Source organism: Notamacropus eugenii, chromosome 1, assembly GCF_028372415.1.
Source record: "Notamacropus eugenii isolate mMacEug1 chromosome 1, mMacEug1.pri_v2, whole genome shotgun sequence".
Lineage (NCBI taxonomy): Eukaryota > Metazoa > Chordata > Mammalia > Diprotodontia > Macropodidae > Notamacropus > Notamacropus eugenii.
In genome coordinates this window covers 27,809,809-27,823,484 of record NC_092872.1, presented here as the reverse complement: position 1 = coordinate 27,823,484, position 13,676 = coordinate 27,809,809, and the positions used below count along the sequence as shown (strand labels likewise).

Sequence of the window (13,676 nt, the reverse complement as noted above, 5' to 3'; positions counted from 1 at the left end):
GATGGCTAAAGTTGAGTGTAAATAGCAATTATTTCTGTTATGACCAGACACCCAGAGGTGCCCCAGATTGATTTTGTTTTTTTATTAGGTAAAAGAGGTCATTTTTTGCTTCACTTCTTACCTAGCCTTAATCATTGAATGGGCATTGCCTCAGACAAACTGAGACCTGGTAAAGACTTAGCTTAAAAAGATATAGGTCTCCCAGTGCATCCACCTCCATCCTCCTGATCTATATCTTGCCATTGGACTCTGATGGTTCTGGAGGTGAGAGTGAGGCTGGTGACTTGCACAGCCCTGCTTCACTTAAATCCAATTCACTTGCAAGTCAAAACATCACCTTCCTGAAGTCATCAGTCCAAAGAACAAACAACAACAAACACCTACTAGGTCTGGACCCTAAAGAGATCAAAGAAAAAGGGAAAGGATCTATATGTACAAAAATATTTATAAAAAATTGGGAGTCGAAGGGATGCACATCAATTGGGGAATGGCTCTTTGTTTTTAAAGTGAAATCCTGATACTAACAATTTCACTCTTTTCATTGCAGCTAAACATTCCACAATGTGTAAAATTAAAACAGCATAAACCATTGAGGGATTCAGTTATAAAACTTCTTATGTATACAAATGGGAAAAGAAAATATGATCGTGCACATATATAGTTCACAAACATATTTACATATACAGGAGATATTTAAATAATTTAAAATTAATAAGATATTAAAATACCCATAAAGGTATCTGTGTTGGAGGAGCACTAGGTAGTATGTAGCTGCAATACCATTTCTATGGGTTTTTCTCCATTTTCTGTAGTGGTAAGAGTACTGGATTTAGAGTCAGAAGACATGGTTCAAATCCCAACTTGGGCAAAACACACTTTCTACCCTATTGCTCTTTATGAATTGAGAGGTTTGAGTCTGATGGTCTCAACCAGTGCTAAATCTATGATCCTTCAGAAACTAATCTCCCCTATATATTCAAACAAGTAGAGATTCATTTAGGTTAACAAGCTGGAGGCAGTATAGTCTTAGGGAAAGAGGCCTAAATCTGGAATCATAAGGCCTGAGTTCAAATTTGTGTTCAGCTACTTATTACTTGTGTGACCTATGAGTTTCTTTGTTGGCCTGTTTCCTCTTTTATGAAGTCAAGATATTTGACTAGATGATCTCTAAAATTCATTCTAGTTCTAAGTCCTATAGTTCCCTTTTACAATATTGCCTCAGGATCCATTGCTAGACATGTTTACCCTGTGTATATCAAAGACAGAAGTTCCCAAACATACCAGAACAGTCCATGCAGCACTTTTTGTGGTAGTAAAGAAAACAAAGTTTGGATTCATTGATTGGAGAATGGCTAAATAAATTGTGGTTGACAAATGTAATAGAATGTTATCATAACATAAGAATTGTTGAAAATGAGGAATTCAGATACACATGGGAGTGACATAAAACTGTTCAAGGATGTATCAATAGGTACTACTGATAATCATACTTATCAATACGAAGAAACAGTTTAACAACTAGCTTATTAAACCAATTTATTAAACTGTTCCATGCTGTCAGTATAGACCCAAGCTACCCCAAAACCAAAGCAGTCATTTTTAGCTTCCTTATACAGGTTTTACAGGATGAATACTATGAAAGTAGTGGGAAAGCTGGGAAATAAGGCTATCAATGAAGACAGATATTGCTGGAAAGTCATGACATTAATAAATAATATATATTTAGGATTATTTTGTTTCAAATATTTTCCCCCATTTTTAAACATTTTCCCCATGGTATCTATCAAAGCAGAATCATCCTTTTATTTTTATCAAGTGCCCTAAAAGTTCTATTTTTGTTATACCTACCTTAATTTTTCTTTACATTATAAAGTCCAGAATACATTTCTTGTGTTTTATCTTTAATTCATGTAGAAAAGAGAATCTAAAGCAGATATGGGGTAGAAAAAATACCACGCTTCAGTTTTCCGTATTGTTTCCTTCTCCTTTAAGAAAGCACCATACTGAATGCTTTTGTCTGAAATGACCCGGCAGGTGATTCAAAAGAAAACTGGGAGAGCCTGCAGTCTCAGAATAGCTTTTAAGCCTGAAGGCTCATAATTAACTGAAAGACAAGTATTATCAGCAGCCAACCTATGCCACCAATAATACAAACTTTTTATTTGGAACTTCAAAAGCTCAGATAAAATTTCAGCATATGCACAATGACAAAAACTCTTCTGAAAATAAAACCTCTTTTGTAGTGCTAATTACATTCAGTTGCCTTTGAATAGACTAGCTTAATGATTTCTTTAAAAAAAAAACCCTTTTGGATTAAATAATAAAAAAATCAGATTCCTGTTTATCATAATCCTTACACATAGTAGGTTCAGGAAAAATATTTGTTTTTTATACTCAACTCTTTTTTCTCTAGGATAAAATAGAAACTCCTTGGTTTAGCTTTTCAAGTCTTTCACAGCCTGGTCCTAGACCTATCAGGCCATGTTCATTGGACATTAATCCCCCTCTAGAACAGGGCCATGCCCCAAACTGGCCTTCTTTCTATCCTTACCGCACTTCATCTCTGACTTGGAATGGGAATGAGAACTGCCTGGAATGCACTCCCCTTTCCTCTTTTGCTTCATAACGTCCCTGTCTTTCTTCTAGAAGTTGTCCATTCTACATGGAGTCTCTTTTGATTCCCACAACAACTAACGTCCCTTGCTCCCAAATTGCCTTGTCTTTGTCTCTTTATTTTGTGTGTATTCATACAGTAACTGGTGTCTGGCTCTCTCCTTCCCCACCTCCTCCCACTTAAAGTGTGAATTCCTTTAGAGTAAAGAGGGTTTCCTAGTGGTTATCTTGGAGCCTGGCACCACGCTGGAGACCCACCTTGGGATGACTACCCTCACACTGCCAAGCTCTTTGAACTTGCCCTGAGTCTCAGGGTCTTTACCTGTGAAGCAGGCACCATGTGCCTCCCAAGGTTGCTGTGAGGAAATAGCCTTAAAGGGCTGCAGACAGGGCAGCACCACATACTTTTTTCAGTCTTCATGGCAGCCACACAAAGCCATTTGTTCCCTACATGTAACATGGGTGAGTGTGGTTTCGGAATTTTGTTTTGCTTTTTAATTGGATACGGAGATCTTGGGTGGCAGGAGATGGTGGCAGGTGGAGATCTGGGCGGCAGGAGATGGTGGCAGGTAGAGATCTTGGGTGGCAGGTGGAGATGTGGGCCGCAGGAGATGGTGGCAGGTGGAGATGTGGGCGGCAGGAGATGGTGGCAGGTGGAGATCTGAGCGGCAGGAGATGGTGGCAGGTGGAGATCTGGGCGGCAGGAGATGGTGGCAGGTGGATATCTGGGCGGCAGGAGATGGTGGCAGGTGGAGATCTGGGCAGCAGGAGATGGTGGCAGGTGGAGATCTTGGGTGGCAGGAGATGGTGGCAGGTGGAGATCTTGGGTGGCAGGTAGAGATCTGGGCGGCAGGAGATGGTGGCAGGTGGAGATCTGGGTGGCAGGAGATGGTGGCAGGTGGATATCTGGGCGGCAGGAGGAGATCTTGGGTGGCAGGAGATGGTGGCAGGTGGAGATCTGGGCGGCAGGAGATGGTGGCAGGTGGAGATTTTGGGTGGCAGGAGATGGTGGCAGGTGGAGATCTTGGGTGGCAGGTAGAGATCTGGGCGGCAGGAGATGGTGGCAGGTAGAGATCTTGGGTGGCAGGTGGAGATCTGGGCGGCAGGAGATGGTGGCAGGTGGGGATCTGGGCGGCAGGAGATGGTGGCAGGTGGAGATCTTGGGTAGCAGGAGATGGTGGCAGGTGGAGATCTGGGCGGCAGGAGATGGTGGCAGGTGGAGATCTGGGCGGCAGGAGGGGATCTTGGGTGGCAGGAGATGGTGGCAGGTGGAGATCTGGGTGGCAGGGTCTGCTCTCTGCCCCTTCATCTGCAATTCCGCCCTGAAGGCCTGGGGACCTTCCTCAGGTGGGGAAGCCACCTAAGCCGGGGGCGGGGTGGGACGGAATCCACATCCCAACTACACCTGGAGCCGAGCCCCTGGGGGCGGGGATGGTTAAACGGCCCTCCCGCTCCCTGGCGGCCACGGCCACAAAAGGTTTTGGGTTTTCCAGACCGCTGGAGAGGTCTGGGGGCCGGCGGCACCTTCCCGGGGCCCCGAGACGTAGGGGGCCGTGCTTCTAGGGTCAGGAAGGCCCTCGCTGCCCGTGGCTTGTACAGAAACACAAGCCCGCAGTCTTCCCTGCTTGGGAAGGTGAAGGAAGAGGGGTAGGGGGTGGGGGTGGGGAGAATTGGGAGAGGGAATGGGGGGGTGGGGAAGAGCGCGGGGCTCCCATCCGAGAAGCGTTCCTCGAGTCCCTGCTGGGCGCTGAGGGTGGCACCGCTTTGATGCCAGGCTGCCCTGCGGGAGACACAAAGGAAAGGTTCAAGATGAAGTGCTGCGTGCCCTCCGAGGTTTGGTGGAGAAGATGGCATTCTGGGGGTCCTTGCAGGCTTTTCTGGTGGAAGGAGAGCAAAGGAAGGGAGGCTGGAACTCGAGGCACGGCATTCGAAGCCTCTTCCAGTCCGCTCGCACCTTAGCCGGTGCCCCGCTCGGACCCACGGCTGTCCCCCTGCAGGGCACTGCCAGTTCCCCAGACCCAGCGCCAGGCTCTTTTCCTTGGGGGGGTCCACCCGCCGGGCGCTGCCTCCTTCCAAGTGCGGCCAACGTCCCACCGCAGGTGAGACACCTGCTGGCGCTGGAGCGCTTAGCGCACACACGAGGCGCTTAATAAATGCCCGCTGACTGCCGAGATGGCAAGGAGTAGTTGCCAGCCCGGATGCAAAGCGGGGGCGCCCTGGATCACGGACATTGGGGGGCTATCGATTGTGGCGCTCATCGAGCTCTAACCGGGGCGGGAGGCGGGAAGGGAAAGCTTCTGGAAAGATCGTGGGGATCAAGGAGGAAGACGAAGCAGAGTTTCCCAAACTTCCGGGCCCTCCCCTCCTTCCCTTTCATCCAGGGCTGGGCACGTTCTGCGGGCCGGCGGCCAGCTCGCTTCCCCCGCCCGGGTTCTCCGCCGCGGGCCGCGGGCCGGAGGAGCGTGCGAGGACCAAGGCGGAGGCGCGGGCCGGGCCCGAGGCCGCCGGGCGCAGGCGCAAGTGCAGGTTCCTCCCCCGAAGGCCGCCCCTCCCCCGCCCGGCCTCCAGCTCTTCCAATCAGAGCCTCTCATTCGGCGCGCACGTATCCTAGAGATGGGGAGGCTGGGGAGGGGGTGGGGGGCAGGGGCGGGGAGGAGGGGCGGGGAGAGGCGGGCCTGGAGGAGGACGGGGAAGGAGCCCAGCCTCTCTCCCACCGACCGGAAGTGGCCGTTGTAAACTTCGCCTCCCTGGAGGCAGCCCCTTAGCCTCACTCCCTTCCCCTTTACCTTTCTGATCCCGCGGTCCTAGAAGCCGCCGAGTTCCGTCAGCCCCCCCGCCCCCCTCCCGGGCCCCCCAACGCTACACCTTCTCCCCCCCCCACCCCACAGAGTGCTTCCAGTACGCCCTCTACCCATCCCTCTATGCCGGGGGCCGGCTGGGCTAGGTGGTTAGTTTTAGTTTGGAGGTTAGGCCCCGCGGGACTCCAGCCTGAGGCCATCTGTGGGGGCGGCTGACACCTGCTAAGGTAACGGTGCGGGGGTGGGGGGATGGGGGATGATTGGGGGAGGGGCAGCAAGAGGCCGGGAAGGAGCCCCGGGGGAGGGGGAGGAGAAGGGGCGGAGCGGAGCAGGGAAGGGGGCGGGGCATCTTCTGAGCCGGAGTGGTGGGGGCGCCTTGGATTTGGCCGAGTTGGGGGGGCGGTGTTCTCCCGCTTTCCATCTCTGTTTTCTAAAGGTCGTTTTAACTTTCTGGAAAGTTGGTCCTAGTCTTAGAGACTATTTTCTTAGAGAAAATAAGAGATAGGGATAAAGAGTCTCAGGACAGTTTCCCCAGGACTGTTCAATCTGTGGGCAGAAATAGCCAGCCTTCCTTCCTTCCTTCCTTCCTTCCTTCCTTCCTTCCTTCCTTCCTTCCTTCCTTCCTTCCTTCCGCCCTTCCTTCTTTCCCTCCTTCCTTCCTTCTTTCCCTCCTTCCTTCCTTCCCTCCTTCCCTCCGTCCCTCCTTCCTTCCCTCCTTCCTTCCCTCCTTCCCTCCTTCCCTCTTTCCTTCCCTCCTTCCTTCCTTCCATACTTCCCTCCTTCCTTCTTTCCTTCCTTCCCTCCTTCCTTCCCTCCTTCCTTCCTTCCTTCCCTCCTTCCTTCCTTCTCTCCTTCCTTCCTTCCTTCCCTCCCTCCTTCCTTCCTTCCCTCCTTTCCTTCCTTCCTTCCTTCCATCCTTCCTTCCCTCCTTCCTTTTCTTCCTTCCCTCCTTCCTTCCTTCCATCCTTCCTTTTCTTCCTTCCCTCCTTCCTTCCTTCCTTTCCTCCCTCCCTCCCTCCTTCCTTCCTTCCTTCTTTCCTTCCTTCCCTCCTTCTTTCCTTCCCTCCTTCTTTCCTTCCCTCCTTCCTTTCCTTCCTTCCTTCTCTCCTTCCTTCCCTCTTTCCCTCCTTCCTTCCTTCCTTCCCTCTTTCCCTCCTTCCTTTCCTTCCTTCCTTTCCTTCCTTCCCTCTTTCCCTCCTTCCTTTCCTTCCTTCCTTCCTTCCTTCCTTCCTTCCTTCCTTCCTTCCTTCCTCCCTCCCTCCCTCCCTCCCTCCCTCCCTCCCTCCCTCCCTCCCTCCCTCCCTCCCTTCCTTCCTTCCTTCCTTCCTTCCTTCCTTCCTTCCTTCCTTCCTTCCTTCCTTCCTTCCTTCCTTCCTCTTCCCTCCTTTCTCCTTCCTGCCTACAGTCATCTCCTTTCAGTGACAATTTCTTGCCTGGATGTAACAGACTGTAACCTGAGCCAGGTACCTCTGTTACTGTTGCACTGCTCTTGCTCCCATCTCACTTAGCATTTGGCCTTAGCTACACTGTACAACATTGCCTGAGCTGGGTGGGAATGGCATTCCAGATAAAAGGTGGGGGAAGTGTCTCCCACAGTCTAGGGGTTGCTCACTAGCTCCCTCAGAAGTGGAGACATTGCCTTGTCAACTTTAAATTTCCATATCAGGGTCAGTGTTATAGTGGGAATCAGAACTTGGTTCCAGTCTCAATCTTGTGTGATTTGGGGCAAGTCTTTTAGCTTCTGTGGATCACAGTTTGGAAACTTGAGATCTGGTTCCTGACTCAGAAACTCAGTTTCCTCAGTTAGAAAATGAGAACCAGAGGTTCCCAAAGTGGACTTCTTAGTGATTACATTATTTTCCAAATAAAACACACAAAATGCAAGGTATGAGGGATTAGTGTCTGAAAATAGGTCTTAACAAGAAGGTGTTGGCAGGCAAGCCTGTCCTACTTTGTTGGGAAGTCCAGTTTGCATAAGTACCTGTAATGACCTGTTTACGATATGGTTATATGGTTACATGGCACCTGAGTCATCAAAATTTCAAGGCAGGAAAACCCCACAAATTTGCAATTAATTATTAAATGTAAGATGCATCATTTAAAAATATATTTGTAAATGTTTTGAAATGATGTAAATTTAAAAAACCATTAAAGGGTTAAAGAAAGTGGATTGGGGGGGGGTTGCTGAGTATTTTTTTTTAAAAGGGGGAGTGGTAGGCCAAGTAAGTGTGGGAACTTTTACAGCATAGATGTATAGTTCATCTAGTGTAATTCCCCACGCCCCCATTCAGTTGAGAAAACTGAGGCTCAGAGAGGTGAATTGATTTTTCCAAGGTCACACAGAGAGCAAATAGCTGCACCAAGGTATTAAGTCCTCTACTTCCAAAAGTGCCTGTTATATCCTGTTCACACACACTAATGATTCACACTCAAAGGATGAAACATTTCCTGCTCTCAAGGACCTGCTTACTCTCTTTTAATTTGAAGAAAACAAATATATTAAACAAGTGTATAGACCGTAAATAGAAATAGAATAGCAACAAAGTAGTTGAATACAAGGTTGTGTGGGAAGCATTGGGAGGATGAGGAAAGGCTTTGTGGTGTAGAGACAGAACAGGAATTCTAAGAGGCAAAGATGTGGAGGAAGTGCCCAGTGAAGGAGATGGAGTGTTTATGGGTAATCCACAGCTAATTTGGTGCCATGATGCTGGAAAGGTTGGCTGGGGCCAGGTTTTGAAGGACTTTAAAAGTCCCCCAGTCAATAGGCATTGACTTGTGGGCAATTTCTGCCTTCAGCGACTTCACTCTAATGCCAGCAGACCACAAGCAAACAAATAAATACAAACAAGATCTATACAGGGAAAATAGGAAATAACTAATGGAGGGAAGGTATTAACATTCAGAGGGAGTGGGAAAGGCTTCTAGTGGAAGATGGAATTTTAGCAGGAACTTTAAAGAAGCCTGGAGACCTGGAAACAGAGATGAAGAAGGAAACCATTCTAGGCTAGAGAAAACATCTGGAGCTGAGAGTTAGTGTCTTGTTTGTGAAACAGCAAAGAGGCCAGTGTCACTGGATCAAAAAGTATGGAGCAGGTAGGAAAGTTGTAGAAGACTGAAAAGTTGAGGGTAGGGTAGATTATGAAGGGCTTTGAATGCCAAATCTCCTGGAGGCAATAAGGAACTACTTGAATTTAGAGAAGGTTACATGGGGGCTTGTGTTCTAGGAAAATCACTTCCATGGAGGATAGATTGAGTGGGGAGAGACTTGAGGCAAGCAGACTCACTATCAGGCTATTACAGTAGTCTAGGCTTGAGGTGGGGGCCTCCATCAGAGTGGTGGCAGTATCAGAGGAAAGAAGGGGGTTTATTGGAGAGATGTTGAAAAGGTGAAATTGACAGGCCTTGGGAAAAGATTGAATATGGGGAGGTGAGAGAGAGTGAGGAATGAAGGATAACTCCTAGGATTGGGAGGATGGAAATGTTAGGTGGTGGGGGATAGTTTAGGGGACAAGATAAAGAATATAGTTTTAGACATGTTGACTTTCAGATATCTACTAGACATTAAATTTGAGGTGCCTGAAAGGCAGTTGGGAATGTGAGACTGGAGTTGGGGAGTCAGTGGAGTGGTTAGGTAGATTGAGATGATAATTACATCCATGGGGGCTGAGGAGATCACAAAGGGAAGAACAGAGAGGGAGAAGAGGGTCCAGTAGGAAGCCCTGTGAGACGTCTAGGGTCAAGGGCATGACCTGAATGAGGAGCCAGCAAAGGAGACTGAGAAGGATCAGTTTAATAGGGAGGAGGAATGAATGGTGCTCTGAGAGGCTAGAAAGAAGAGAGGGTCCAGGAGGGGAGAGGGTGATCAACAGTGTCAAAGGCTGTAGAGAGGTCAAGAAGGATTGCCTTTGAGAAAAGGCCATTAGATTGGGCAATTGAGAAATCTCTGGTAACTTTAGAACAGTTTTAGTTGAATGATGAGGTCTGAAGCTGGGTTTTGGATAGTTAAGAAGAGAGGGAGGGGAGAGGAAGTGGAAGGACCTGTTTTACTCTCTGAAGTTTAGCCACAAAGGGCAGAAGGGATATAGGATGATAATTAATGGGATGAAATGATCAGGTGAGGGTTTTTTGAGGATGAGGGAGACATATGCATGTTTGAAGGCAGTAGGAAAGGAGCCAGTAGATAGGGAGACATTGAAGATGGGGGAGGGTGATAAGAGGGGGCATCCATTAGAGATGAGATAAAAGGGCTTAATGCAGGTGCTTATATTTGATTCTAGAGGCATTTGGGATCCACTGGAGTTGTTTAAGAAGGGGACTGACATGATCAGATCTGCACTGGAGAAAAATCACAATGGCAGAGGTGTGTAAGATGGACTGGAGTGGGAAGGGGGAGGGGAAGGAAATAAATATTTATACATAAGCACTTTTTACAAATATTATCTCATTTGATTCTCATGATAACCCTACAAGGTAGGTGCTATACTTACCCCCATTTTATAGTTAAGTAAACTGAGGCAGACAGAAGAGGTTAAGTGATTTTCCCAAGGTCAAGCAGTTAACTAGTTGTCAACTTAGTTCATCTTCACTCCATGCTCAGTGAGTCAGGGAGATCACTTAGGAGGCACTAATATAAGTAAGAGGTGATAGGATGCTGAACTAAAGTGATTGCTGTGTGAGTAGAAAGAAGGGGTTTTTCTGGTGGAAAATGGAAATGGAAATGGAAAGATTTGGCAACTGGTGGGCTAGGTAGGATGAGGGATGAGTGAGGAATCTAGGATAACACCAAGATTATGAACCTGAGAGACCTGAAAAACTGGTGGTGCCTTCAACAGGGAAAGGAGGAAGAAGGGTTTTTGGGGAAAAGGTGAGTTCTGCTTTGGACTTGGGAAGCTTGGGATGTCTCCAAGACATTTAGTTTGAAATATCCAAAAGAAGGAAGGGACTGAAGATTTCGGAAAAACTGGCTGGAGATCTGTGTCTATCTATGTCTATGTCTATATATCTCTATTTCTGTCTATATCTATGTCTGTCTACAGATATAAATTTAAATCTAGATTTATGTTATATCCATAAATAGGGGCATGCTGGAGCCAGCTGGCTACTAATTGTTGAATTTTCAGTGTAAGCATTTTTACAACTTGGAAATCTGCAAACAATACAAATCAGGACCTGATTTATTGTTTTGTTGATGGTCTGGATATAGGAATTATGGAGAAAATGTTAGTAATGTAGTGTTCTATATATATATATATATATATTTTTTTTTTCTTCCAGAGAGCTGGTTAAAATATTTACCAGCACACTGCTGTCTACATATCTGTACATCTGTGAGTTGTGTGCATGGAGATATTAAATGATTGGGATCTAGTGAGAGGGTACTTAGAGTGGGTAGAAAGAAAAGTGGGTCTAGGACAGAAGCTTGGGTAGTATCCACAGTTGAGGGGGTAGACTATCAGTGAGGACTTAGCAAATAAGTTCAGAAAGGTTTAAGAGGAAAACTAGAAATTCCATCTGAAAACAAGTTCAGAAAGGAGATTTGGGACAATAGTGTCAAGAGAGACTGAAAAGAGGATAGAGTATCTTACAGAGATGAATGTAGCAAATGCAGCAGGTTGAAAAAAAACGAGAACTGAGATAGGATTGTCAGATTTGACTATTATGAAGTCATTGATAGTTTTCATGTCTCTAGTTGAATGATGAGATCGCAAACCAAATGACACAGGGTTCTTTCTGCTGTCCTGTAATCTTAGGTTACTTCCAGTTGACATTACATAATTTCATCAAACTATTTTTAAAGCTGTTGTTGGGAGAACAGGGACAGGAACTTATCATAAGTGGCTGCTTCCTATTCTTTTAGTTACTCTGTTAGTTCAACAGCTTGATAATGCTTTGGGACCCTTGAGGATGAATCACTTATCTTCTCTCCCTCATCTGTCAGATGAGGGGATTGGAGTGTAACCCCTAAGGTCCCTTCCAGTAGCTGGTTAGATGGAATGGTTTTAAGGCATGTGTATAATTGGTCTGGTGAAAATGTAATTAACAATATTTTTATAGTGATACACAGGAGAACTTTTGGTAGATCTGTTAGAGAGGGATTATACTTATTCTTCTAGACCCCTGAGGACAGAACTAGGCTCAATGGGTGGAAGTTGTGGAGGTTCATATTTTGGCTTCATATAAGAAAACTTTCTAACAGAGACATTCCATAGTAGAATAGGCCATCTTAAGAGGTAATTTGATTTCCTGTAAAAAGAGGTCATCAAATAGAGCCACTTGTGATCATTTGTGGATGTATTTTGGAGGAGATTCCTGTTCAGATATGGCTTGTACTAGAATACTAGCTGATTTTTTAAAAATTAATTTATTTTTAGTTTTCAGCATTCACTTACATAAGATTTTGAGTTCCACAGGAAGACTTCAGAGAAGCCTAGAAAGACTTATATGAACTGATGCTGAATAAAAGGAGCAGAACCAGGAGAACTTTGTACAGAGCAACAACCACAGTGTGCGAGGAATTTTTCTGGTAGACTTAGTACTTCATTGAAATACATGAACTTAAAAAATTTCCGGTGGACTCTTGAGGCAAAATACCATCCACATCTAGAGAAAGAATGGTGGAATTGGATCACAGATAGAAACAGACCATTTTCTTTTGTATTATGTTTTGTTTTTTTTTATGGTTTCTCCCATTCATTTTAGTTCTTCTATGCAACATACATTTAATAGGAATGTATGTGTAGAACCTGTATAAGGTTGTATGCCATCTCAGGGAGGGGGTGGGGAGTGAGAGGGGAATGACAGAGAAGGAGTGGAAAAAAATCTAAGATATATGGAAGTGATTGTAGAACACTGAAAACAAAATAATTCAATTAAAAAAAAGATTTTGAGTTCCAAATTTTCTCCCCATCTCTCCCTTTGCTCCACCCCACAATGGCATGTAATTTGATATAGGCTCTACATATACATTCATGTTGAACTTGTTTTCACATTACTCATATTATAAAGAAGAATTAGAACCAATGGGAGAAACCACAAGAAAGCAGAAACAAACAAAAACGAGAGAGAACAAGCGGTACGCTTCCATCTGCATTCAGACCCGTGGCTCTTACTCTGGACATGGACAGCCTTTTTTACATTAGGAGTCTTTTGGAGTTGTCTTAGATCCTTGCATTGCTGAAAGCAGATAAATTCATCAGAGTGAGCCATCAAACACCTGGCTCTGCTCACCTCGCTCAGTAGTGCTTCATATAAGTCTTCCCAGGGTTTTCTAAAGTTAGTCAGCTCATCATTTCTGGTAGAACAATAGTACTCCATTGCATTCATGTACCACAACTTGTTCAACCATTCCCAGCTCCTCAATTTCCAATTCTTTGCCACCATTTATAGATGTCACCATATATGTGCGTGTCAGTGTGTGTGTGTTTGTTTACATATATGCTATAAATATTTTTGTACGTGTGGGTTCTTCTCCCTTTTTTTATGATCTCTTTGGGATACAAACCTAGAAGCTGTATTGCTGGGTCAGAGGGTATGCACAGTTTTATAGTCCTTTGGGCATAGTTCCGTATTGCTCTCCAGAATGGTTAGATCAGGTTACAGCTCCAGCAACAATGCATTAATGTTCCAGATTACCCACATCTTGTCCAAGATTTATCATTTTTCTGTTTTGTCATGTTAGCCACTCTGATAGGTGTGATGTGGTATCTCAGAGTTGTTTTGATTTGCATTTCTCTAATCAATAGTGATTTGGAGCATTTTCTCATGGCTATAGATAGCTTTAATTTCTTCCTCTGAAGACTAGCTTTAATTTCTTCCTCTGAAAGCTCCCTTTTCATATCCTTTGACCATTTATCAATTGGAGAATGACTTATATTCTTGTAAATTTGACTCAATTCTCTACATGTTTGAGAAATGAGGCCTTTATCACAGACAGTGACTGTAAAAATTCTTTCCCATTTTTCTGCTTCCCTCCTAATCTTGGTTGCATTGGCTTTGTGCAAAAACTTTTCAGTTTACTGTAATCAAAGTTACCCATTTTGTATTTCATAGTGTTCTCTGTCTCTTGTTTGGTCGTAAATTCTTCCCTTCTTCATAGATTTGACAGGTAAACTATTCCTTGCTCTCCCAGTTTGCTTATAGTATCAGCCTTTGTATTTAAATCATACCATTTTGACTTTATTTTGGTATACGGTGTAACGTGTTGGTCTATGCTTAGTTTCTCTCATATTGTTTTCCAGTTTTTAAATAGCTTTCTTATAGTTCATC

General features: G+C 45.2%; 2 protein-coding genes across 13 annotated transcripts in view; one reads left to right on the top strand and one right to left on the bottom strand.

Annotated features, from left to right (window-relative positions):
* Positions 1 to 1,519: 1,519 nt before the first annotated feature.
* On the bottom strand, positions 1,520 to 12,734 carry LOC140499454 (uncharacterized). The gene is made up of 4 exons (XM_072600934.1): positions 12,521 to 12,734; positions 5,525 to 5,841; positions 4,883 to 5,197; positions 1,520 to 4,393 (listed from the first exon to the last, which is right to left on the bottom strand). Exons 1-4 carry the CDS (start codon positions 12,732 to 12,734, stop codon positions 4,049 to 4,051), a joined length of 1,191 nt encoding a protein of 396 aa, XP_072457035.1. The 3' UTR covers positions 1,520 to 4,048.
* CCDC171 (coiled-coil domain containing 171) overlaps positions 5,265 to 13,676 on the top strand; it is a 509,668-nt gene continuing 501,256 nt past the window's right edge. For 7 of the 12 annotated variants that reach the window (XM_072655979.1, XM_072655930.1, XM_072655923.1 and 4 more), the window contains exons 1-2: positions 5,266 to 5,638; positions 9,689 to 9,771. The gene's annotated coding sequence lies outside the window, so the exon portion shown is untranslated. Of the gene's footprint in view, positions 5,639 to 9,688; positions 9,772 to 13,676 lie in introns of all 12 variants that reach the window. The other 5 variants (XM_072655955.1, XM_072655963.1, XM_072655988.1 and 2 more) reach the window with 2 other exon arrangements.